Consider the following 27,853-nt stretch of genomic DNA (forward strand, 5'->3'; position numbering starts at 1 on the left):
TGCTGACATTTTAGGGGTATCTGGGATAAATCTGAGTGAACCTCTCCTGTGCTGAGGTGGCAGGATAAAAATACTTCCCACAAGAAACAGATCTCTGTGTGCAGCATAACCGATGCTAACTGCTTCAGCAGTGAGGGCAGAGGAGAAAAATGAACCAGAAAAGCAGGACACACCCCAAGATAAAGAAATTCCCTCTACCAGTGCTGGTAGATAGTGATGGCAAGAGAAGGAGCATATCTTGGGCAGGAGGAGGAAGAGGGAGGTTTATCAGCAGAAGTGACTTTAAAGCTCCTTGTGCTGTTTCAGCCAAGAGAACAGCCAGGAGTGGCAGAAGCAGTATTTTCTCGAGATTAGTGACAGAGGAAATATTTGGATAAGCAATGCCACTGCATCATTACATATGCATCAATACCCTAATTTCACTTCAGTGTAATTCCAGCAGCGTATCACTGAGCAGCAGATTGAAAGCAGGGGTTTATAGTCTTACCCCAAACACAAATGGATTGACACACCTGGCTGCAGAAAATAGAGTATTTCAGTGCATGGCCATCATATCCCTAGTACAAAAGGCATGTCAAAATCCTTTATTTTATCAGAACCTCTATATGATTTCAATGAATGTAATTCACCTGCCACTGTGGATTTTGCAAGGGTATAGCCTTGTCCTGTGTCACATCCTTGGTTTTAAAGAGATGCTTTATGACCAATATAACTCAAAGAGGACAGAAATATGACATGAAAGCCACTTCAGTATTTCTAGAGGATCAGAGAGTCAGGTGACCACCGGAAAAAATACAATATGACATCATATATAGCATTTGAAAACCAGGCTGAGTGCAATTAGAATGATTGGCACATCCATTAGATTCAGAGGCACATATGTATTTGTGTGAGCCTTTAAATATAACCTATATACAAAAATGTGTAAAAAGAGATAGACATTTCAGTTTATTTTTAGGCATGAAAAGGAGGTTTCTCTGGCTCCTTTGTATGATGAACATTTTTTGGCATTTGATTGAATAAATGTTCTTTCGCAGGAGTCTCCTAGTGCATCATCCAATTCATGGTCTGTTGTTCTTCAGAGAATTAACAGGGTTCCCTTATGCTTGTGCTGGAGAAAAATTAGGATGGTGGGGGCCATATGCTTAGGAAAAAAATTTAATGACATATCGCTGAAGATTTCAGTGGAGTTGTAATGATTTATAGCATGTAAAATTCTATCCTATCACGAACTCATGACTTTGTCTGATTGAAAATTCATTTCTGTCTGGGATATAAATATTATAAAAAATAGGCAGTTTTAAAGGATGTCAGCTAGCCCATTCCTGGACTTCCAGAGAGCTTTGAGGAGAAAATGACATCAGAAGAACTCAGTTCTGATCTTCAAAAAACTTTGGCTCCATTTCTGGGGCAAAAGTTGAACTCCCTTAACCTTGAGCTTTGCAGCTAATATTCATCATCACTATACCTAAACCACATCAGGTATTACAAGGTGTAAACTGCTCAGTGATGCCACTGAATGATTAAGTATTCAGTTCCTAAAAGCATGGATATTATAATGCCACGTGGTCGTAAGGAGGAATAGCACTGCATCCAAGTGATGTACAGGTAATTCTGCAAATAATGCTCCTGCAAGAAACTTGCATTTACTTCTTGCAAACGCGGATCAAATGACCACTTTAAAAATCACTGACTTTAAGCCAACTGTTTAAAGAGTTGAAAGTACAGGCCTGGGAGTCGTTATTTCTCGATGCTCTTCCTGAATCTGACACAAACTCACAATTAATCCACTTAGCTTCTCTTTATCTCTGCTAGCTCCCTTGTACAACAAAGACAGTTCTTCTTACAGAGCTCTTGTGATTACTAAGTGATAGATGATCCTATGGAGTAGCAGAAAAGATTTTAAACTAAAAGGCAAAACAGAGCCATATATATAAATATGTAAATAACAAGAACAGAGAGACTTCAACAAGTTCTACAATGAAGATCTATAAGGGTATGCTAAAGATATCAGTTAGGGAGGAAGCTGGTTAGGCAGCTTTTTGGTAGAGTATCTGCTCCCCACGTGTGCTGCAGCCTGCAGAGAGATAAGAAGCCTGTGGAGCTTTCTGCACAGGTGAGGTGTGTTTCTGCTGGAAGGCATTTTTGTCCTCCAGCTGTCTCACAGGGGCAGCTGAGTGTCACAAGGTCAATGGAGTAGCTTTCAGCATGAACCCAGCAGCAAAAGCTGTTTTCTCCAGACTGTGCAATTGTGCTGTGTAGAAGAGTGGAAGTTCATCGAATCTTGGAGAAAAAGGCAGTGAGAACAACACATCTACTGGCCAAGCAGAAAGAGACTCTTCCCTGGTGTTCCCCTCGGATGGAGTCTCTAACTAACCTCACTTGCTAACCTCTTCTTGGACAAATCTTTCATCAACCTCTTGCCCCTGAAGAGGTGGGTCAAGCAGGACTCCCCGAGCTCCTGCCAAAGCTGTCCTTGGCCTACAGCAGTGGAGGGGAACATCCAAAGGCTGCAGGCCATGGAAGTGCCTATCCCTCGTCTGGAGGATGCAGTGGGTGAGCACCTTGGCCCTCAGATGTCTCGGACTCCATGACGACACCCGTACACTGCGATGGTGCCGCGGTCTCTGCGAGACACGGGCACCAAAGGGAAGGGAGGGAGCAGCTGTCCCTGTGCTCGGTGGCGATCAGTCATGTCACCTTCCCAGTCTGAGGGGAAAGAGATAATGCTGGCACAAGGACAGCAAATAAAAGCCACAAGAGCCGCACTGGTATCACTTGGGAAAAGAGACGTTTAGAAAGAAAAGAAGAGTGGAATTCCATTGCTGGCGACCTCAAGACTGAAGGTACACTATAAATAGTTTGGGGATAAGGTCTTGTGTTTTTCTCTCTGCCCTTTTCCCATCCCTGGCCTGAGGGGAATGCCTACTGGTGTTCCTGATCCACAGGTGTAAACTGAAGGGGAAGGGGGTCACTCCAAGCTGATGGAAGACACCCAGCGTAGCAGACACATAAGGAGACAATTCAAAAAGGAAATCTCTAAAATGAGCCAGCTGCTGCGTGCAGTTAGACACAGAAATATCTCTGAGCAGTCTGAGCAAAACAGCCCTTCACATGGACACTTCATGTTCGAGGAAAAGCCTGTCTAGCTTGCTTGCTTAACTCAGTAAAACAGTGACTGTTGAATGTGGATCAAAAGCAGCAGTGACCATGTGGCTGTTTGCTCTTTGAGAAGGGAGAGACTGGCTTGCTTTTCACAACCAAGATGACATTGTGTCTGCTGCTCCATGCTGTCTCTGAGGCGAATTTGCTCTCTGATGTGATGGGTTTTAGCAATGCCAAGAGGCTGGGGCTGGCTCCTGTTTTGTATTTGGCTCCCCTCATTATAGTGGAGTTCTTTCAAGAGACAAGGAGCCAGCTTAGAGGCTTTACCTTTGTCTTCAATTTTAAAATAATTGTGTTCGAGTTTTACAATTCTACTTGTCTCTAGGAGATGATATTTTAGAACAGGAATATTTCAGATATTTTCAGATATTTTTCTGATTTATCTGAGCAGGATAAAACAGGTATTTTACTTGGTGTTGTTAAATGGATCTCACTGGACATCCACCTAACAGGGCGGACATCCTGAGAGGGTAAGTGGGACTACACTGGAGTTAATCTTTAATGTTTCCACCCAGTTCTCTCTGGTTAGTGCTGCAGAGTTGAGGCAGACCCCAGTTAGTGCCAGGACAGATCATGCATCTTGTTCCCCACAGGCAGCCTCAGTACAGCACATTTCTTTTGGCCACTAGATTGTGTAGGGAAGAATAGACTACACTTATAACTCACCCACAGGGGTAAGCCACAGCCCTCTGCCCTGCCACTATCTCTGTCTGCATGATCTGCATTTCCCCTCATGCAAGGAGCTCTCGAGATGGCAGCATAATAATTTTGCATGCTCCCAACACAAAAATAACATCCCATTACTCCCAGAAAGATGGGATGTGCATGTGAGGGACCAGAACCTCGTAACATGCAGTAACACCAGCAGATTGCAGAGTGTGTTTCTGCAGCAGGCAATTCAGTGACACTTGGTGTGGTACTGGAAGGTTGCATTTTGTCTTTTGGAAATTCTCTGCATTACTGAGCTAATTGCTGAGGAGTTCACAATCCAGATTGCTGGTCATTTGGAAAGGGGAGTTAGCTGTATCTTAAACCTCCCAAAACACACTCTTTGCTTTCAGGCTTAGCAAAAAATAAATGAACAAATGAATAAATAAAAAGGATTAAGCTGTGCTCAGAAAATTCCAGTCATGGACCAACAACTAGGCTCTTCAAAGACTGGCAAATGCAGAGACAGAGACTTAATTTGCAAACATTGTTTCCAGTACCTGTAGCAGGGGAATTCCACAGCCTCACTTTCTGGCTGTCCTTCTTCCCTCACTATCACTTTGGCAAGGTACCAGCCACTGCTTCCTCCTTTGCCATCATGCCCTATCCTCACCCTCCTCACCTGCTTCAGCGTTACTGCTTCAATGAAGAATTCATCAGCCTTTGAGGAGGAGAATAAAAAAGGTAAGGTAATATTTCTCCTTAAAAGAAAACAAACAACTCAAATTTATTATTGCAATCAAACCAACATCATCAGCATGCTGCAAGATAATTCTTCACAAGATGAAGGAGAATGTACAAATTTACCAAAGAATAAAAAGCCTGAATATTTGTGCTAGATGTGTAAGGTTAGATTTGTAAATATATGATCCGCCCGCATTTTAAATCTGCCATGTCATTGCACGCCCTCCACAACTGAAAAAAAAGAGAAGTAATTTGATTATTAAGAAATTCATATAGAGAGGCAGGAAATCCAAGTTCAAACCCCTGCTCAGATATAAGCTTTCTGAGAAGTCAGAAGCAGGTCACTTCAGACCAAATCTACAGAGGTGTTTGGAGGTACAGTTCAAAGTCATTACACTGTATTGAAGTCAGACAGCATTGACTACCCAGCACAATTTCACCCCATTTAATTTTCTGGCATGCCAGCATGGGCAGAGCTGCACAGGGCTATTCCCAGCTGCTCCAAGAGTTGGTGTGAACCAAACCCTGCAGATAAATACCCTCAATACCCCACAAGAGACACGGATTTAATGTCTTTTTCTCCTTCTTTTTTCATTTTCCCCCCCTTTTTTCTCCCCTAGGAATAAGCTCAAATAACCAACCTACAGATTAGCCCAAGGGATGACCCCTCAAGAGCAGAGCTCTGTTACCCAAGAGCTGACTGGCACCAACAGTCCCAATGAATGAGGGAAGAGAAATGCATTTAGAGGGCAAGTAACTCCTCTGGGAACCAGGCCAGGCAAAAAAATCCGTGGCTCATGTACTAATGCACACCCATGGCACATGCCTGGTAATACTGGATGTAAAAACACAGAAAATCTGCAGTGTTTAGCCCAACATGGAGACATGACTGCTTTGGTTGCCTTGGCTGGGATGCCTTGCTTAGGTAAGAGAAAGATAACCACTGTCTTTTGGTTGTTTTTCATCTCCCAAAAGCACTCATGGTGCTTTATATCCATATCCAGGTATATCCATATATCCAGCATATATCCAGCTAGCTCCCAGGAAGCATGGTGGCAAGGCAGTGTTTATTCAAATACTGAAATTTATTAAAACTACAATAGTTATGTTATCATTCAGGACTCCAAACTGACCTTCAGAATGGAGACAGCATTTTGCCACTGCTTAAAGTGTTAATGGTGGGCTTACATATGCCAATGCTACTTACACACTCAAAACTGCTGAACTGGGGATTTAAGGCATCAAAACCTCCCTGACTCAGATCAAGTCAATGTAATTTAATTCATTAGTCCCAATACCTTACTTATTAAGGGCTGATATAAATTAATGAATAAGTAACTAACTGGAACCATGACAGGGCAAACACCAAATTTAGAGGCATCTTTAAATCTTACTTTCTACACAGACTGTTAGTTTGCATCTGCAAGCAAACTTTTAAAGTTAAATTGGTAATCAAGGTACTATTGGTTTAAGTGGCTGTAGATTAGAGACCGTACTGACTTAGCAACATTTCTTTTTAGCAGGGTATCTCAGTTAATCAGTGTAGATATACTCATTCAGCCTCTTGAATATATGAGCTCTAAGTTTGTCAGGATCAATTCTTAAACAACTTCCCATTCATTCACCAGCTTTCAGCTCCTCGTGCCAGGAGAGCAGTTTTCACTAATAGGCTCCAGTTTGGCTTATGTCATCTGCATACTGTTAATTACATCATTTGATTGCCAAAATTATTTTTCCTTTTTTATCCTCCTTCATGCAAGTTAGCCTACAACTTATTTTTGTGAATAAATATCACAGAATCATCACAGAACCCTAGAAGGGTTTGGGTTAGAAGGGAACTTAAAGGGACCTGACATGAGCAGGGAGACCTTCCACTAGACCAAATGGATCCAAGTCTCATCCAATCTGGACATGGACATGGATGGACCATCCCATAAAATAGCCATTATCTGTGTTTAAAATATTTGCATTCTCTGCAAACCAAGCATCTTTCTTTGGAACTGCAGTGAAACAGTCTTCAGCACCAAAACATTACTCATTCTGCTACCATTTTGACAAACACATGCTTCATCAAATTACAAAATGCCATCCTTTACAGCTTGGATCTACCTTTTAAAACTAAAATATCTATAATGTCAATGTAAAAAAAAAAGATGCTTGCAAAGTCCATTTATGCAAACCTATATATAATTTAGAACAAGAATGGACTCTCACTGTATAATTGCCACGTTTCCACAGGCAGATCTAAAAGCAGAAGAAATAATGAAAGTTCTTTTAAAGTCTAGAAGAGCTCAGTGATTTCAGTGAAGAATTGGAAATTCTGGACACTCAAAGGCAAATTCAAAGTGCTAATGCATATTTCAGAAGCCTAAATTCAATGGTCTATTTTGAAAACGTGATCTCCTTTTATCTTCATTTTCTTTCCACTCTGAACCTTCAATCAAATAATGACATGAGAGACGGGAAATCTGCAGAGTTCTGTGATCAGATTCTCAAAATCTTCTTCTGGAGATATTGATTACAATTTACCAGTCTAAGTTGGACCCTAGAGATCCAAAACTGGATACATATTAAGTAGCTTAACCCTACAGATCAGATCAGCAAACTATTTGCTTGCTGATACAGCCAATGCTGCAAGGGCTTTAACTACTTTTCGACTTCTTCATTATCTCCAGCTTTCCAGGGAATAAGCTCTGTCTTCCTTCCAATCCATTTCCACCCCCCTGCATTCCAGACATGGACAGGCAAAAATATATTGAAAATCAGTTTGAAAATAAGATATAAAATTGAGTGCAGCATGTTTGAGGGAGACTGGAGAAATTATAAAGGAAACACGTTAGGCTTTGGGTTCTGACTTTCACATTAAACAAGATGATTTTTTCTTCCTTTGCCCCAGGGAGCCAAATTTTTGCTATATTAGATGGAAGGGAAAAGGCTCTCTTTTATTCTTGGTAGATTTCCTGGAAGCCTTCCCCAGTCTGAAGATGCAATTTCAGCAGTCAGAACTTAGCTGGGGAGCAAACCAAGAGACTCTTCCACGAGCAGACATCAAGCAAGGTCACACTGTCCCCGACCCAAGCCTCCCTCCAGCTGCAACCTGTGACGATGCTCTGTCCACAAGATTTATTTATCCCCGCTTCCCTAGCCCGAGCTGGCAAGGAAATCAGCTGAGTTTACAAACACACATTAAAAAAAAAAAAAAAAAAAAAATTACTAAAAACTCATTGCACACTTCAAAAACCTTGTGTTGAGGTGCTGCTGTGAGAACTTACATTGCCTTTCTCGAATTTGTTGACGGTGTTGATGCAGTTGTAGAGGACGCGCTCGCCCGTGTCCCCCTGGTCGCCGATGAGGCAGACGAAGACGTTGGCATCTGTGCCACTGCCACTCACCGTGCCTGTGCACACTGTCACCCGGTATTTGATCACTGGGGAGACACAAATCAGTGGAACAGCCCCAGAAACACCATTAGTCCCCTTTAAATCCGCTGCGTTTTTGGCAGGCTTTTAATTAACTTCAGGCGTTTGTGCTCCTGACTGGTACCTCTGCTGGTGTGTTGACTTGTACACTTCCACATTGCCAAAGTGGGGGAAAAAAGCTAAAAGTAGAAAGACCTGAAGCATTGGGAGAACTCATAAAAATCCCCCAAACAAGGACATAAAAATCCTGGCCCCTTCAAGAAAAACCTCGTGGAGTGGCCTTGTCCTGCCCAAGATGGCCCTGGGAGTGGGGAACCTTGCAAGGTGTGTGGGGAAAACAACATTTTCAGCATCCAGGGCCATGGCAGGCAGATAAGAAGAGTTAGAAAGGGACAAGTGCTCAGAGACCTCAGGAATGGGCTCTTCATGTTGGGTTTATGGGATAAGACAGACCCAGTTGGCCCCATCCCCTTGGGACGGTTATGATCACAGAATCATAAAATCACGACATCATAAAGGTTGGAAAAGACCTCCAAGATCATCCCTTCAAGAGTTCAAACTTTATGCAGGAGGTTGGATTGTCTTGCTTGCTTTTCACCTTTAAAGTGATTTTCCTGGATGGATTTTGATCTGCCACCTTCCTCCCCTAGCCATGCCCTCCCACTGGATGAAGGATTTCCAGGAAGAAATATCACAAGGAGCCAGCCCACAGTCCAACTTTTGAGAGAGATCCCCTTTTCTCCAGCTTGGGGAAGGGACACGAAGCAGTGCTCCCACCCTCCCTCCAAAATCCACCTGCAAGCCCAACACAGAGCTGCTGCATCTCACCTCTGCTCAGCACAAATTCTCCACACAGGAAAGTGCCTGAGTGAGGATTCAAGCTGCCCTCTCCACAGCTGATTAAAAATACATTTCAAAACAAGGTTTATTTACATTTTAATAACATCTGCAATTACAATTACTCTTCCTCTTCTGAGGAACTGCTCCACTGCATGCAGATCACCAACATCAGAACCAGAAATTTCAGAAAACGGGGGACTCAAGGTCTACAGAGTATGGGTGCTTTGGTAGAAAAATGAAAAATTCCACCGGTTACCTTGAGATGTTCTGCTCTTCTAAATTCTCCCTCTAAGTAGATTTAATTCTTGTGACACAAGGTCAAAGCAGAAGTGGCCACTCCAGGAAGCCACGGCAAAGTTCTGCAGCTTTCCTTAATTAAATCTCCAGCTCAATTAAAAGAATAAATAGTTTGGATTGCTCATACATACTGAAAGATGCATATGCACACACCAATGTGCTGTGCAACTTACTATATATTTATACATACAGCTGCATAAATTTGCATATAACTAAATAAAACTTTAGAGCCCAAAATATGATTGTCAAATTTTAGATTGCATTTCAGCTAAGCTTGCTTTCCATGAATATTCCTCAAAGCTCGCGTTTCACATTTTAAGGGAAACTGGAAAAAAAATTACAAGTTTTAAAAAAAACCCCCAAGCCCTGGAAACAATTGTGCCGTGACCAGATCTCTCCCATTTCCCACCAGAGAGAAACTTGCTCCAAAAAAAAAAAAAAAAAAAAAAAAAGAAAAAAGAAAAGAAAAAAAAATTAATAGTAGGCTGGGATTTCTCAGGCTTCTTGCAGCTAATGATGCACACAGAAAATACTGCAGAGAGAAAGTGCCAGAAAGAGAAGTTAATTGAATTGCATCAGTCTGCCTGTGCATCTCACACAAAGAGGGTTTCTCTCTATTCAGGTCCTAAGCAAACCTCTGCACAGAGCCCGTGGCTCTCACCTGGCATGACTTCAGTCACCAGAGATCCCTCGGCGGGGAGCTCCCGCACGATCTCATTGTCCTCTTCATTTATATCCAGCCAGCGGCCGCAGTTGAAGGAGTATTTTTCTTTTGTCAGCGTTTTCAGCAGAGTTACCTTCATTAAACCAAAACACCGCATGAGTTCAGAGGCTTAAAGGCAAAAAAGCAACGAGATCCTGACAGGTTTTTGCCAGGGAGGCAAGAGAAGGTAGCAGCAGAGAAATAAAACACATTAATAATGAGACTGTCCAGCTTGTGCACTGTAGTGATGCACGGAGGAAAGTCTGTCACAGCTGATGGCTTTTCATTCCTCCTTTCTCCAATCATTCCATGGCACTGAGGAACTTTTGAGGAATTCTGTGGCTCTGCAAATGGCTCATCATGCACCCCTCTATAACTCCAAGGAGCAAATTGGGGATGGGGCTTGTGCTGCTGGTTTTTGCTGATGAGAATCAATGCATTGAGAAAAAAAAAAACAAATTAAAAGAACTTGCAGAGCCCTGAAAAAAGATCTGCAACAGATCCTAAAGGAGTAATGAGCAAATAAGGTGGTGCTCTGCATTTGTCTGTTGAAATGTGTAACACAAGGGTATGAAGAAAGTCTGTAAAATCACAGGTGACAATGAAGAATGCAGAGAGCTGTTCCCTCTACTGCCTCAAGAAATACAGGGCATCAAGTGATGCCTGTGGAACAAAGTTCTAAGCAAAAAAAAAAAACCAAAACCAAAACCAAAACCAAAAAAACCCCCAAAACCCCTAAAAAACAAAAGCAAACAAAAAAAAAACCCCAAAACAAAAAAACAAAAACAAAACCCAAGAAAAACCCCACAAAAACCGAAAAAAAACCCCAAAATCTATTAAAATTCCTGAAAGTTTGAATGTTCAAGAGGAGGCTAGAAACTTTAAACTAATAACTGGAAAAATAAACCTGCTAAATGCTTTCTGTTTGGTGGATCAGTTTAGGAAGTAAGTGTCCAACTAGAAGTAGTCAAAACCTGAAATAATATTGGGAGGAAGTATCATAAAGGCTTGTCTTTTTTTCTTACACATCTAAAACCATGACCTCATGTGAAACAAGAGAGAGGATGTTGGGCTCGAGGGACTTTTGGCCTGAACAGTGTGGCTGTTTTAGGTTTTGTGACAGAAGAAGGAGGCCTGACCCAACTGAAGCAAAACAGGTATGAAATGTGGGAGGACTGGAACAAATTATCTTTCAGGTTTCATCTAATTTCCTAGATGAAAGATAGGTGCACAATGATGAATGATGAATCTCCTAGATGAATGATGGGTGCACAAGTGATGAGATCCATGTGCCATGAGCTTGAGCATCCAGAAAACATATATATGGACAGACTGATTTTTGTAAAGTCATAGAATCATAGAATAATTTACGTTGAAAAGGGTCTAAAATGAGTCCAACCATAAGAAAATCAATTCCTTTCATATATCTTAACCAGGTTTACTCAGGCAGTTTGGCCAAAAGGGAATCCTAGACACACTCTAAGTTACCTCTTGTCCTTCCTGAACATAATTTTTCTGCAGGAAAATAAGATACCATGGGGAAATACACAGCTGTGGAAGACACAAACATTCTTGCTCATCATCACTGAACAAACTAATAAGGATGATTGCAGCAGCCCAAGATCTAACCAGCAATTTCTTTTTCATAAAAGACCCCACCAGACACCTTCTCCTACCATATGGTGGCAACAGCAGCACTTGATGCCCTCCTACCCCTGGAGATGGGTATTGGCAGTGGATGGTTTCCCAAACCCATGACAATGCAGGAGAGCAGGACCTGTCAAAGCACATTAGAGGAGCCCAAGAAAAAGCTCCAAGTGTTAAACTGTGATGTATCAACACTCTTATTTACAGATGCAGAGCAAAGTGCTTGTTTTGTTAGGCACAGAGAGTGCCAACCAAGCTGCTCAGGAGGAGGCAGGGGTGAAGCTTAGAGGGGGACTTGCTGTCCAGACAATCCAGGTGAGGGGTGACAGCACAGCAATCAATGCTGGTAGAGCAATGAGGTGTGAGTGAAGATCAAGCAGCTCACCCTTGTCATCTCCCACACAGCACAGGGCTGCTCTCCCCTGCACAGTGTCCATGGCCCCCTCCAGCCTGCAGGAGCTCACCCCCATCACAGGGCTGTCAGCACTCCAGGGCAGGGGATGCTGCACTGTGCAATCTCTGCCAGAATCAGGTTTTTTGTAATGGGCATTGTAAGTAAGCCAGAGAAGGAATGGGTTTGTCTTTCTATACAGTAGTGGTGTCTAAGAATAGGAAGTTTTCCAAAGAGCAAGAGGAATGAGATGAGTACATCAGTTTTCTGACATGGGAAGGGTGGGATACTGGGATTTTTACCATCAGTCTGGGCTGTTGGGAGCTACCTCTCCCCATTGGTCTCATCTCCCACACACAAAATCACACAATCATTTGGGTTGGAAAAGTTCTCTAAGATCATCAAGTGCCACCAGCTCTGCCCAGGCCACCACTGACCCATGTCCCCAAGTGCCACATCCACACAGCTTTTAAATCTCTCCAGGGATGAGGACTCCACCACCACCCTAGGCAGCTATGCCAGGACTGGACAACCCTTTCCATGAAGGAATTTTCCCTAATGTTCAATCTAATCCTTCCCTGGTGCAACTTTATTCCATTTTATCTTGTCCTCTGGCAGGGCAGGCACCACAGAGCAGTGCACACCAGGCTCGGCTGCCAGCTGGGGAGCACAGTGACCCAGGACTGGCACTGCTGACCTCTGCCACCAGCCTGGCTTTCCAGTCCTACCTTCCCTTGCTGTCCCCTCACCTTATTCAGATGCCAGCCAGCAAAGGGGTTTCTTTTCTCGTGCCATATCCGGAGCTTATAAAAGGTGCCGAGATCAGGAAGCTCTATCTGTAAATGGGTAAAAAAGGTGCAATATCCATTTTTCTAAGTCAGCAAAGCACACACACAAAGGGCACCTCTGAACATCTTGTAAGAGCTAAATCAGAGAGAAGTCAAAAATACCAGCCTATTGCCTGTCTTGGGAAGAAAAGCCATATCCATAGGCAAGTAAATAATTTACATCACCAGCAAATGACCTCTCCTCAATTTTAGAAGGATCTAATGGAGTAAAAATCTCATACTGATCATTTTCTGCCTAGGATTGAAGCTAAAGCCCTGGAAAACAATATCCAGCCAAATCTACCACTTGCATAAGATTCATACCATGAATTTATCAGTCTGGCCAGTCTCAAAGTTGTCTGAATTGTTGTCTAACTTCATCTCATCTGACTTTCCTTTGTCTCCATAAACCTGGAAGAAGATGGTGGCATCTGTTCCTGCATTTTTAATGTCACTTGTCCAGATCCACAGAGACCAGGGGTTTTCTAGAAAGAAAGGTTAAAGATACTTGCTTTAGCGTTTTTATAGGTGTGACCTGGTGAAAAACATAATTATCATTGTTTCCCTTGGTAGGTAGAGAGGGTGGGATGAATAAAGACACAGAACTTTCATCCTTTTCTGCACAAACTTGATCAGCTGCTGCATGACGTGCAGGCATGAGATTGGAAATATAATTCTGCTATTTCATTTAAAAGAAAATGAGTAAAACATAAACAACCTCTTTTCAGTTGGACCATATTCTCTTGTTAAACTCTACAAACAGGGTAATTCAGGAGCATGACCCAACCCTGTAGTTGCAGTTCTCTTGTCAAATACCAACAGCTCAAGCTTCAAAGACCATAAAGTCAGGGAAATATTCATCCTTCCTTTTGTCAGTGAGAAGGAGTCTCCAGTTACCTGTGCAGCTCCAGGTAGCTAAGAACTTGTCTGATCTGTGTCTGGAACAAGGAGGAATAGGACACAGACATGTTATCACACCATCCTGAGATAATGAGCCTCCAGAGGCTGGACTAATTATCCCAAAAATGCTTCTTGCAGAGCAGGCTGTCTCAAAGCCCACTCAGGTATCCATCCCTAGTGAGGCTGCATCATGTGGGACAAACACGCTCAGAGCAGTGTAAAGACATTTTCCAAAAGGTTTTAAATTATTGAAATGCCTAAATTTGACACGACTTCAGTTAACACCTTTTTTAACACTACATGACATACCCTAAGATTGAGGCCAATTTGCAAGATTTTTATCTCAAGTCTTCATCTAACATTTTAACCACAAGTCCAGTCTACCTGCAGCAACTTTATGTCGGTTTTCATACCAGAATATTGTTGCATATAAGAGTGACATTATTTCCTCTAAAGAGCCCCTCATCTGCATGCTTTATTGACAATAATGTGTGTCACTTCTGCAGGCCTTGCAGCACCTACAGGAGAAGGAACAGCCTTCTTTCCTCATTCAGACATCAGCTGAATTATTAACAAATCTTAATGAGAGAATTGCTAACCCTTTCGGTATGCCCGAGCCCACACTAGCACAGCTTGACCTTCAGAGCCCAGAATGGAATATAAAAATATGATGGCATGCATATAAATTAGATTTTTACTGGTCTACTCAGTGTTTGACTGTATCAAAAAGAGACAAGAGCTGCTGAAAAAAAAATGAGAGGAAGAGGGATCTCTCAGAAAAAGTTTTTCCCCTGTTTTAATAATATACAAAATGTTCATGACCACCCCTCACTAAAAACTACCGGCAAGTTTTAGGTGAGCAGAAATGAAGCAAAGTCTGTGGATGGCATGTGATGGAGAAGCCCGTTCTCCCTGGGGAAAGCTGCAAGTGCAATTCAGACACCAAGGACTGCTCTCATCTCTCTGGTGTGGCTTCCCTGACCTCTTGCTGAGGGAAAGGAGGAGTGAAGTGTGCACAGAGGGGAAACGGGACCTTGTGCCAGGATTAAGTGCTGATAGAGGGCTGCCAGGGAGAAACCACACTGGGGGAGTTGTGGCTGAGCTCGGGCTGCAGCTGCTGGAGAAGGCCAGGCATGTCCCCAAATACCCATCATCATCCTCCCTGGGCTTGCTGGGAGCATCCCCCGGGTTCCCATCCTTTCGCATCAACCTGTCCAGGCACTTTGAAGATTCTCAGAGCCAGGGCAAATATTCCCAAGGGCACAAACACCAGGGAGGACAAGACCTGGCACAACAGTTTCCAGGATAACATTCAAGATAAGGAGAGGAGGGAATGAAAAAACCACAGAATAAATACAAGCTACATATGGAGCTGCAATCTGCTGCGGGAGCAGGCTTCTGGATGCTGTGCTGGGAGACGTTTCACCATGGATACCCCAAGTGAGGTTCAGCCCAGCTTTGATCATCTCCACAGAAAGGGACAGTCCTGTATGCACAGGGAGATAGGCGAGATGACATAATAGGTCTTTTCTAACTCCGAGTCTTACACTTCCATAATCAGGCAGCTAAAGGTCACAGATTTCTCAAGGCTAATGCTCCCTGTCTCTCTCCTGCACTGCAGCAGTGAGGGAATTAGCCTGTCAATAACAATCAGGGTTGATAATAGGGGGTTAAAGGTTGCAGATGCTTTAGCTAAATGGACCGTGTTGGAGGTGCAGTGTGCTTACAACGCTGACTAACATTTAGATAAAGCTTATTCAAATGACCTGCTGTTTAAGCAGGAGCCCACCCGAAGCACTGTCGGATTAAACCCTGTCTATTATCCTAATTAAAATATTCTGTTTACACATGTGTTTGGCTCGGTGCAGAACCAGGCTGGTGCTGGAGCGTGTGGGGATGGATGAACATGCCCACACAGCAGAGCACAGAGCAGCTCCTCCCAGCAAACGTGTGCCATTGCCTCCCTCTAGAGAAAATGCTCCACATCCAGCACACCCTGCCTCGGGAGGCACGTTTAGCTGCTGGACCTGTTATTTCTCAAAAGAAATAAAAATAGGTGAGGCCAGCAGGAAGAGTCATGTTATATTTCCCATTCCCCCTCGCCTCCCCCACCAAGGTTTGTCTCCTTATTATATTTTTTGTTTCCATCTGGAATAAGGAAGCTTTGCTTCTGCAGTGATGAGCAAAGTAGCCTGGCTTGTCTGCAAAGGTAAGATGATGTCTGAGGCAGCCCTGAGCCCAGTGGGCCTTAGGGAAATTAGTATAATTCTTCAAAATATTGTAGGAGTTTAATTTTATACACTCCTAAAGCAGTATTTTCAAAGCTGAAACTCATGTCCCAACATCTGAAGGACCTGGAGCTGCTGGAGCCAGCCCAGAGGAGGCCACGGAGATGCTGCAGGGCTGGAGCCCCTCTGCTCTGGAGCCAGCCTGGCACAGCTGGGGCTGCTCACCTGCACAAGAGAAGGCTCCAGGGAGAGCTCAGAGCCCCTGCCAGGGCCTGAAGGGGCTCCAGGAGAGCTGCAGAGGGACTGGGGACAAGGCAGGCAGGGACAGCACACAGGCAATGGCTTCCAGTGCCAGAGGGCAGGGCTGGATGGGATCTTGGGAAGGAATTGCTGGCTGGGAGGGTGGGCAGGCCCTGGCACAGGGTGCCCAGAGCAGCTGTGGCTGCCCCTGGATCCCTGGCAGTGTCCAAGGCCAGGCTGGGCAGGGCTTGGAGCAGCCTGGGACAGTGGAAGGTGTCCCTGCCCATGGCAGGGGAGAAATTAGACGGCCTTTAAATGTCATTTCCACACCCAAACCATTCTGTGATCCAGTGACTGAATCCACCTGAAGCTCTCCTTTACCCTATCCCTGTCACTCAGGTGACACTCAGAGGGTGCTGCTCGTGGGAGGAGGGCTGATGTCCTGGACACTTGCTCTTACTTTTCAGCCTTTTCTGGCGCAGGGACACCATTTCGTAGAGTTCCCGCTCTATGAGACCATCCCCTTCATCCTCATCCAGCCACTTCCCACATGGGAAGGTTTGCTCAATCCCAGTGAACGGGCAGTAAACCACCACCTGGGGAAAGAGATTGGGAAAGTCAGCTCGAATATTCCACTACTGGCAACCCTCAGGAACTTGGCACTGAAAACTCAAACAGTGCAAAGACAGGGATGGAGGTCTTGGTCCTGCTTTCAAAATCAGCTTTTCTGGACCAGTATGAACCAGCCTGGCTGCATAAATCCCAGTCTGGAGTGCAGCTATGACTCATCTGTTCTGTTATTCCCATTTTTTGCAGCAGTACATCACGATGGGTGAACCATACAAGGTGAAACACCAGGAGGGGAAGGGAATGGGAGCAGGCAGGGTGGCTGCAGCATCAGGTCAGTGTGCAGCACAGGTCCTGCACCCCACCACTGCATGGCAGGGCTCTGCAGAAAACACAGGGACCAAGAAGCCCTCAAACATATCCATCCTCAGCAGATTTTGCTTGCCAGGAAAACTGAATTTCCTCATAGCTTCAGGGTAGGCATCTGCCTTCCTCTCCACGCTCCCATTTCCTCCTGATGACCTTGTACATGATCTAGTGTTGTCACCAAAAGCTGGGAAATAAACTCTCCAAGCAATCTGCTGTATTGGAAAGACAAAATTGCTTTCCTAACAATGCTGATTTTCACCTCAAAGCATGAGCAGCAACTGAACAGACCACACATGAAACTAATAATGTCACATTTCTATTACATATTCATTACACTTCCTGCATCTGTGAATATATGCTTATTATTTCCATTTAGTTATTTGGATATGAGTAGAGGTCTTTGAGGGATTTTTGTTGGTCATTTGGGAACATCCCATTCCTCAAAATTCCCTTTTATAGTCCTGGATTTTCCTGGAGACCACATCAAATGTGTGTCCATATTGTGATGCACTTCTCTCTATCATTCTTTGCTCTGGCACTCCATCTCTGTTCTCAAAACTAAGATATCTACCAGTACATATTAATCACTGGTGGAAGCAAACAAGGAAGTGTTAGCTGGCACAAAACTTATTAGTCACAGATGCAGGGAGTTAACACAAGGCCACATTAATCTCTGGCATGTGTACTAAGCACTGGATGGTACAAAACCAAACATTACCCACGGATATAGGGATCACACACCATGTGCTAAACTTAGAAGAATTTTCCAACACCTTCCCCCACTGCTGCATGGAATTCTTCTCAAAGAAATATAAGTTGTTGGGTAGCAACGTTGCATATTTCTCTACTGCCTCCCAGTAGCAGCTGTGGTCAGCCACTTTCCATCGGGTTTTGAGTTTTTTTTAAAATTGTTATTTCTGAGCCTCCAGGGCAGCATCTAGAAACTTCAGGGAAGTCTGAGCATAGATGATAACTTTGAAACGCTCGGCACAATCCAAGGCTGAGTTTCTGTCTGGCCCCGTGGGCAAACATCTGAAGGTGCTTTTGGAGCTGAGCAAACAATAATCTGTATCTTTGTGACTGCAGAGGGGCAATCAACCCAATTAGCAAGTGATTGACTTATGCATCTAACGTGCCTTTGAGGCAATCAGCTGCTCCCGTGCGTGATGTATAATATTGACTTGTTAAACCCGGGATATCACCTTCCAGACAAAAGCAGATTTATTTATTTATCTCTAAACTGCACTGGGATGCCGGGGTCAGGTTGTGAACGGGGAGCAGGTCTGACAGCTGCCTGCAGACAAAACTCTTGGCAGTGCTGGCCCAGTGGTAGAACTCCATGACCTCAGGGGTCTCTCCCATCATGAATGATTCCACGAGTTTATGATAATTAAGTCTCACCTTCTCACAAAACCAGCCGGAGCTGACACCACAATTATCGTGCCCAATGGTGACTCTGCTGAGAGGGCTGAGCAGGGCAGCTATTTCCACGTTGAAGAGATCTGTCCTGGCACGCTCAAATTCACCTCCTTCCAAGAAAATCTTCCCACTGTTCTTCAAGCCTTTGGAGCCGTGGAGGATCACATGGATCTTGGAGTTGGTGCCGGCTCCTCTGATATCTCCTGTCACCACAGCCACGTTGTACACAATGCCTGGAGGAGTCAGAAGTTTGGTCAGGGAAAAAAAAAAAAAAAAGAAGAGAGGAAAAGAGTCTAAGAGTTATGGCTTTGACTTGATTGATGTGGGAGACTCTATTGATTTCCCACTGGTCTATTTTAGCTTCTGACTTACACACAGCGCAATTTGTTTTTTGTCCCACACATAATTCTGAGGAATACACATCTACCTTCAGACTGTCCAAGAGAAACAGGCATGGGGTGACAAACTCCCTGTCCCATTGCTCAGTGGAAAAAGAAAAGTTTTGGTTTTTATTCACTCTGTGGTGCTGATCAGGTGAACAAAGGCAAAAAAAATTGAATTGGCAATTTGTATTTGATTTTGAGAAATACTAAGCAGCAAATATTTCAGAGAATGCTGAGAGGATGGAGAAATGTTGCTTTAAATGGTGGTGGCAAAATCTGCAATATCACAAAACCCTGAAAACTTTGAGTTTATTTGTTTTTTAGCCTATAATGCTGCCGAAGCTATCAGGACCTTCACAGCCACCGTGAGAACTCACAGATCTCAGCAAAACAGGGTTTGGGAGAGGTATCAGCCCAGCTGAAAGAAAGAAAAGTATTCCTGAAAAGAAACCTATTTACATAAAACTGTCCTTGGGGTTTTTTTCTATCTCCAGCTGTTGGTCTAAGAATGAAAACACTTCTTCCTACAAGCCTTACCTCACAGAAAAGCACATCTTAAACCTGTCTCACAGCATCAAATACACATTTAAACACAATAGGAGCATGTAGAAAATAGTTGAGACTTAACCAAGTTTTTTGATTAAATCAGATAGAAATTTCAATAGGGACTTGGGAATTTGGGATGAAGCATAAACGCCAGAACTCACTCTCTTATAAATAATCCTCCCTTTGAAATTTACATTAAAAACTGTACTCAAGCATGCTTTACTGTTGATATATCTTCAACAAAACTCCAGAGAGGAGGAAAATAAAATACACAGTCATGAATGGTAAAAGAAAAAGGAAGCTTTTGGGGATTGAATTGCATTTCTTTCAGTTTTCTTCCCTTGATTTTTCTTAACAAGCATCCTGCAGTGAGGGATCTGCACCCAGACCACTCTCCCCATGCACATGCAGGGGAGAATACAAGGATTGCAGATGTTGAAGATTGCACAAGGAAGTAGAGAACAGTTGTTACATGCATCATCACAGTGTTTGCCTTCATGCTATTAAATAAATACAGGCAGGACACTACCCAAATGATCTTCTGCCTCGTGACAAGTTATTTTATGGACTTTACACCCAGGTTTCTTTTAACAGAGACATAAACTTTGGTTGTCTTTGCCTTAACCATGTTGGATAATAAAAAAGACTGATTTAGGGCTCAGCACTGTGTCTCTTGTTTTGTTAAAGGATGTTTAGCTCCCCAGAAAAGAAATTGAAGTACAAGATTCTCTATTTTGTGCTTTTGGAAATAACACTTTGAGAGCTGGTGAGCAATTTGCTGAAGGTACAAGCTGTATCTTTCATTCCCTGCCCACCAGCCCCTTATCCAGGTGCACCAGGTGATAAGCCAGTATGTAGGTCCTGCACAGCTTCACAGGTGACACACAAAGGTGGGAAATGTGCTGGCAGTTCAGGAACCCTCGCACAAAACAGCCAATCGCCAGCAGATCCCTCACTGCAGGTCTCCCTGAGCATGAGGCATTCAATCTTCTAAAGAAAACATGGCTAGCAGCCTTAACTTCCCATTTCCCACCATGGATTTGGCCCATGACTTTACCTGTGGCTTCAGTGCCCCCAACAAGAATGTCCCTCTGTATTTTCCCGTCATCCTCGTCCAAAGCAAACCAGCGTCCAACTGGGAATTGGTACACACACTTATTGCCAATGTCCTCAATGATCACCTGAGAGAAATGGCATGGGGAAAGCAAAGGTTTTACACAACGGGGTGGCAGAGGAGCAGGAGCTTAATGTACACACTCTCACTTGGTATTTAACATATTCAGTACTCGAGCAGATCCCACTCCACTCCCTAATTCTTACTGATAGAATTTCAGACAATCAGTGAGCTTTTTTCTTTTCTTTCTTTTTTATCCAGTGAATCCATTCTGCATCTCTTGCAGTGTATGAGACCAGATGTCTCTGCTATCAAGACCAGCTGGCTGGCCTGCCTTCCTCCTCTCCAGAGCCTGCTTGCTGGCTACTCTTCTCCATCAGCTGAACGACAGCTCTTTGTTCTGCTCTGGGAACAGGCTGTGTTCTCTCTCTCTGCTTTAGAGCCTTGTTATAAAATAATGCCTAGGAATTTCAGGCAAATCCAGACCATCAGCTGAGCTTGTGTGACACAGTAATATCACTAGATCCCAGTTAGTCACTCCAAGGTGGAACCATTGCAAAAGCAGCCATTAAACCCTGTGGCAGGAGACAGTTTCTAATTTGGAAGGATTTGGCTCTTGGACCAGAGTGAGGTGGAGCTGTGCAAATATCATGAGGTTTAACAACACCAAGTGCAAGGTGCTGCACCTGGGTTGGGGTAAACCCAAAGACAGGCTGGACACAGAATGGACAGAGCAGCCCTGGGAGAAGGAGCTGGGGGTGCTGTGGGTGAGAGCTGGACCTGCCCCAGCCTGAACCCCCCTGCCCTGGGCTGATGCCCCAGCGTGGGCAGCAGGGCAGGGGGGATTGTGCCCCTGTGCCCCTGTGCTCAGGTGAGAGCCCACCTGCAGTGCTGCCTCCAGCCCTGGGCTCCAACAGCACAAGGACGTGCAGCTGCTGGAGCCAGCCCAGAGGAGGCCACGGAGATGCTGCAGGGCTGGAGCCCCTCTGCTCTGGAGCCAGCCTGGCACAGCTGGGGCTGCTCACCTGCACAAGAGAAGGCTCCAGGGAGAGCTCAGAGCCCCTGCCAGGGCCTGAAGGGGCTCCAGGAGAGCTGCAGAGGGACTGGGGACAAGGCAGGCAGGGACAGCACACAGGCAATGGCTTCCAGTGCCAGAGGGCAGGGCTGGATGGGATCTTGGGAAGGAATTGCTGGCTGGGAGGGTGGGCAGGCCCTGGCACAGGGTGCCCAGAGCAGCTGTGGCTGCCCCTGGATCCCTGGCAGTGTCCAAGGCCAGGCTGGACAGGGCTTGGAGCAGCCTGGGACAGTGGAAGGTGTCCCTGCCCATGGCAGGGGGGTGGTCCCTGTCAAACTAGACTGTTTGAGAATTCTGTGACATTTTGCTGAAACAAGCTGAGGAACAACATTCCCCTTCAATATTAGACTAGTTTTTTTGCACCACCTCCTGCTGAGGTGTTTCTTACTGATATCTTCTGCTGGACTCCTGAATCCTGCCATAGAGTTACTATAGTATTTAAATCAGCAGAGAAGAGTACTGAAGGATTTCAGCCAGAAGAGAGGAAATCAAAATCTCTACTCCTATGTGTGGGTAATGACTCAGAGGGGAAAAAAAGAAATCACTATTATGGATAGAAAGCCCTTGACACTTTTCTCAACAATGAGGGAGAATCTGCAATCTGTCCTTTCTGATAATTTTATGAAACCATTCTTTGGGAAACAGAGCTTCCTCTCCTGTCATTCATCCCACACCGTGCTGCTGCCTGTAGCACTCCTGAGTCCTGCTGTACCTCCACAGACACAGACAGCAGTGTCTGCCAGGGCTGGGATTGTCTGCATGACAGAGCTGGAGTGCCAGAGACTAAAATAGACAAGGTTTGGGAGAAATACCAACACTCCAATGCCTCTCTACCAGCTGATCCTCCTTGGGTTCCTTTTAGTGGGCTTATTCTTCCATTTAGAGGTGGAAAACCATCTCTGAGTATTAGTCACTCCGAAAACACAAGAAACATGAGAGCAGGTTCATCCTGGAGTGACAACACTAGAGTGTCCAGGTATTGAACCAAATTAAAGAAAAACATCTAAAACCAGTAGACAACAACTGAGTTATTTTAGCTCAGTTCTCCAGCCTTCCATCTGAATTTGCAAGGCCAAAGCTGCATTTTACTTCATTGTAAACATCCTTGTTTAGGAGGCTTGTGGCAGAATATAGGGGTTGGTGTGTTGGCTGCAAGTAGTTGTTACACCAGGTTTAGGGACTGGAGCAGCCTCAGCAACCTCGTCAAAAATTCTGTCATTACACTGTGATGTGGGAATGAGGTTCTGTGGTTTTTGCCCCCCACTATTTATGACATTGAGCACAACCATTCTGTTTTCCATTTCCACATTTTTCACGGACAGCCAACATCATAACTTTTCCTGCATTGTGTTGTGGTGGAGCAGCATGTGCTAATATTTGCATTTGTATTACATCAAACTATCCTGTTATTGAGGATTTACAAATATGGGGTCAGGCCTTATGTGGATTAAAGCCAGCTGTGTTAAACTACATCAGCAGAGCAAAGAAAATGAGACCAAAGGGAAGAGTCATAGATTTCCCCTTTATAAAATATTCCTTCAGCCATTACACTAAAAGCTGTAATACCTTCCTACCCCATAGCAGGGGATTAAAATGAGCAGGAAAATGAAAGAATAGGGTCTTTGTTGCAAACATATCTCTTTTGCTGAACCAATGATAAATCATTTAAATTTGGGCAAGCTATGAGTCTGCAAATTTTCAGTGTGAACATATCCAACGGATAACACTTGGATTCGGGTATTTTTATGGTCATGGTAATGAGTTAAGTCAAGAGAATGAAATTACTCGTGTCCCTCTCAGTAACCTGCATCACCAGCAATTATCCTTACAGCTCTTGGTACCAAACCACTGAGAGAGTGAGATATTTTGAGCTCATGAGATGCTTATGTTGAATGTCTCAGGAGTAACTAACCTTTGCAAGGAACCAGCCAGCAGAGCCACCCTTGTTGTTATGCCCAATATTAATTTTTCTTAATTTTCCCAGATTCGGAGCATCAAGCGTGAACTTGTCTTCTGCTCCTTTTTCAAAGTTGTCTTTGTCATTGTCCAGTTTCCTCACACCTGAATGGGAAAAGAAAAAGTAAAAATAAAAGTAAAACAAACAAACAAAACAAAACCACCAAACAAACAAACAACAAAACCTCTACAGCAACAACAACGAACAAAACCAGAAAAACAAATAAATAAGTAATAAATTATAACTCCAAGGAGGAAAGGGTTACTGGCACACGCATGTTTGTAAGTGAAGGAATATTTAGGAATGTCACCACTGAGTGAATCAAATATTCCCTAGATATCAGCTCTCTGCACCCAGGATTCAAGAAAAAGGCAGAGGACTTTATATTCTAATAAAAAGGTACCTTTTCTCAAGCACACAAAAGACCAGGATTTCCATTCTAATGTCACAGTTACTTACATCTCTCAGAGCTTTCAGAAATATATATCCAGATGGCTCTTAATTTTTTATTTTTTTTTTAATATCACCACATTTCCCTTTTATTTTTACTGTGTTTGAAAATCTCCAAACTGTTCAAGAAAGGCTTTGGTCACAAGCTGCAGACTCTGACATTTCAGGACACAGAATTCTTTGCTGTATCCAAGAGGAAGGATTTATTTTCGAATTAGGACCCAGCCAGGGCTGTTGGCTTTTTCCTGATTTCACAGGGGTTTGCCTTTATGAAAGGTATTACAGCTGTGTCCCTGGTTGTGTGGGTGATGCTGTGAGTGGGATGACACCACCCCAGGCACCAGTGCAGAGAGAGAGGTCAGTGGGCAACTCACCCCTCTCAGCCCAGAGGGCATGAATCATTCTCTAGGGGTGTTATTTCTCTCTATGGATGTCAGTGGGTGCCTGGACACCCAGCTAAGACTCGGACTCCCAATTTGGGATGTCTCCAGAGAGATCAGATGAATCCCCTGTAAAACTCTGAAGGATTAATCACGGATGAGCCCTATCCACCAGGTTTTATAATCTGTTCAAGGACACTTGGCAGACATCATATCATTATTTCTTGAACTTGACAGGAGAGGTGTAGTGTAGAAGCAAAAGAATATTTGCTCCCTCATTACAGGAATCTCCACCCACTTCTGTCCATGGCCCAGAGAGCTTAGTTTGGGCATATCTTTTAATATTATTCAATTAATTTTTTAAAAAATTAGATTAAAGTGTACAGGCCACTGTTGCAGCACTATCCACATTTAAAAATAATAACAATATTTTTTTACAAGAGCTATTCAAACCCAACTAATATAAATTATATCATTAAATAATATATATAATAAATAAAGATATGATATGATATATGATATGATATAATGTAATATAATATGATATAATGTAATATAATATAATGTAATGTAATATAATATAATATAATATAATATAATATAATATAATATAATATAATATAATATAATATAATATAATATAATATAATATAATATAATATAATATAATATAATATAATATAATATAACATAATGTAACTAATATTTAATTGCTTAATTTATTTTTACAAGTGCCCAAGCAGGCTCAGCCACCACCTTTGCCACAGAGAAGGGATGTCATTATCCATCCAGGTACCCAGAAAAGGAGATGCACAGCTCTCACTACATTCCCTGTAAATACACATTGGTGTTGGACCCTTCAGTGGGCTGTCACTCACTCCACTGCTTTCTGCTGGTGGTTTATGCTGCGTTTTCCCAGAGTCTGCTTGTGTTAATGGCAGGTAGCCTGAGTCCTGCCCACACCCACCACAACTGCTGCATTGCAGATGCACCTTCCAGGGGCTGTGGATGTGGGGGCCCCCAGAGCTATCGCCACCATTTATTGTGCCTTCCACTCAGCCAGGTTGTTCTGGGTTTGCCAGAATCCCTGTGTGTGTGTGTGTGTGTGTGTGCTGTTGAGATCACAGGCCTGCAGAGCAGGAGGAAATATTTTAGGAAATGATTTGCATGTGAATACCTGTGTCTCCTTTCTCACCGAAGATGTTAATGAAGACATCCGCATCTGTTCCGCTGCCGCTGACTTCACCAGTGAAAACACGGACCACGTATTTGTTGACTGCAATGAGGGAGGCAGAAATCCCAACACATTAATAACTCAATGGTTTGATGCAAAACATAACAACACAGACCCATCCAGGCTGTGCTGATGCTATCCTGAAAAGCATGGTTTGAACTGTGGCTCTTGGTGCAATGACCCCCTTCTGCACAGGAGGGATAAAATCCATAGGCAGGATTCTGACACTGCGTATTCACTGCCCAGGGCAAGAGGACAAATCACTCAATTCCTGGCCTTGACACTGAAGAGTGAAATAGAAGAGAAAGTGAAATTTTTTGATGTGTATACAAAGGCATTAAATGAACCTAGACCTATGGACCAGCTTTTATTTTCCAAACGTCGATGAGTTACGGAGCCTGCCCAAGCTCAGGACTGACCCCAGCTCTGTCCTAGAGCTATATTGACAGTTTAGTTTATACTAAGTAAGAATTTTGAGGAAATCATAGTGATATAACATAAATCATTGTGAGTATCATAGCGATAGAATAAGAAATGATAGATTAAAACTGGAAAAGGAGAAATTTAGACTATATACAAAAATTCGTTATTGGGTGGGTGGTGAGGGACTGGCACAGGTTGCTTGGAATTGTTGACTTCCCACCCCATGGCATATCCAAGGCCATGTTGGATGGAACTTTGAGCAATCTGGTCTAGGGGAAGGTGTCCCTGCCCACAGCAGAGAGTACAACTGGATGGACCTAAAACCTTCTCTGATTCTCTGAAATGTCATTCACACTGCATGAAATAAAAATGTGGAGGTGGCCACCCTTTCCTAAAAAAAAAAAAAAAAAAAATCGCAAAAAAAGTCAAAAAACAGAAAAAATACCAATCTAGTCTTTTTTATTTAATGAAGAAACGGGAGTAAACCCAGGAGCTGTGGCACTGTGAAGGCACATCATCTGTGGCACCAAAGACCTGCAGGTGAGGCTCATCATGGACATTTCACACATCATGTCAATGAGTTTGAGAAGCAAGTTCTTCAGATGGACCAGGGTGGGACTCACTTGGATCCCAAGGACAGCAAAAGTGAGCTTAGTTTCTTCTGAAACCAATGAAAAAGTTCCCATGACCTTCAGTGTGACTTTCTTTGAGCCAAATTTGAGCAACTTTCAAAATCTACCACTGAAGTCATCTGGCTACCTTGCTCCTCCAAGCAAGCAGTCATGACAGGCATCTCCTGCCATATCTCCTGTGAAAAATGAGTGCTGGAGGCAGGCAGCAAGACACAAAACAGGTGAAGATGAATACAAAATCTGCTACTGAAGAGTACATGATGTCCTACAAGCCCTCAACAGAGTTCCTGTTGCTGAAACCTGGGTAGCTGATACTCTGTGCAATGTCACTTCTGTATTTCTGAGTCCTGGGCTTGCTGCTTCTGTGACAGGCTCAAATGCACAAGTCTCCTCACACACAGATCCTTGGCAAAAATAAAACAGAATCATGAAATCATTAAGGCTGAAAAAGACCTCTAAGATCATCAAGTCCAACCATTGACCACGATTCTTGGTTTGCAACTTTCCTTTGTAAAGTGCCAAGTTAAGGGACAATCTTTCCTGGGCTTCCCAGGAAATAATTGGATTCTCTCGGGAGCTATGGAACATCACCAACACTGGGTTACCACTCCCAGATTCCCCACCTCCTCCACCATAATCAGTGAATATTAAAAGTTATTCCAAAAGTCAACAGAGGTGACGTGCTCCACATGGTGCACATGCTCCCACCGAGGCAGAGGATGTGAGAACAAAGGGATGAGGAGCAGCTGTTGGACCATCCCCTGAATTACAGCGATGCTCCCAGCTCCCAGGGTGAGGGGTACAAGGGCAGAGCCCAAACAGAAGGGAAAATCACCTGTCACAGTTTAATGAATGTGCTGGGAAAAGGCTAAAAATCGAGCTGACACCCCTGGCGCCTCATCGCGAAACATGCCATGGCAAATAAAATAATAATGATAAAACTGCAATAAATACTAAATAACAAGAAAGAGGAGAACAGAGCTGGGCTAAGACAGGGGAGAAAATGTCTTAATGATTCTCTTTAACTCTTTAGCTTCAGTTGACAGAGCTCTAACAACCTGCTAGAGATACACCAACACCAAAAGCATTCATTTGCATTAGCAAAGTGTGGGAATGGCAATTTACACCTCCTGCTTGGCCACTAAGCTGCTCTAACTAAAACTGACCCATTGTACCTTGAAATCTTTAATTACAGACCACATTTTTCAAGAAGCTTTGCTCCTTGCACCTCCTCTAGAATATTTAATCTGATGTC

At 43.6% G+C, this 27,853-nt stretch overlaps 1 protein-coding gene across 1 annotated transcript; it reads right to left on the minus strand.

The window, feature by feature from the left end:
- Positions 1-9,626: 9,626 nt before the first annotated feature.
- Positions 9,627-24,331, minus strand: LOC148219957 (lipoxygenase homology domain-containing protein 1-like). Its single transcript, XM_088157034.1, has 8 exons — positions 24,304-24,331; positions 23,435-23,583; positions 20,391-20,514; positions 18,387-18,637; positions 16,510-16,645; positions 13,006-13,166; positions 12,604-12,690; positions 9,627-9,910 (listed from the first exon to the last, which is right to left on the minus strand). The coding sequence occupies exons 1-8, from the start codon at positions 24,329-24,331 to the stop codon at positions 9,728-9,730; spliced, it is 1,119 nt and encodes a 372-aa protein (XP_088013160.1). The 3' UTR covers positions 9,627-9,727.
- Positions 24,332-27,853: the final 3,522 nt, after the last annotated feature.

The sequence above is a fragment of the Sturnus vulgaris genome, chromosome Z (genome assembly GCF_052056855.1).
Source record: "Sturnus vulgaris isolate bStuVul1 chromosome Z, bStuVul1.hap1, whole genome shotgun sequence".
In the NCBI taxonomy this organism is placed as follows: domain Eukaryota; kingdom Metazoa; phylum Chordata; class Aves; order Passeriformes; family Sturnidae; genus Sturnus; species Sturnus vulgaris.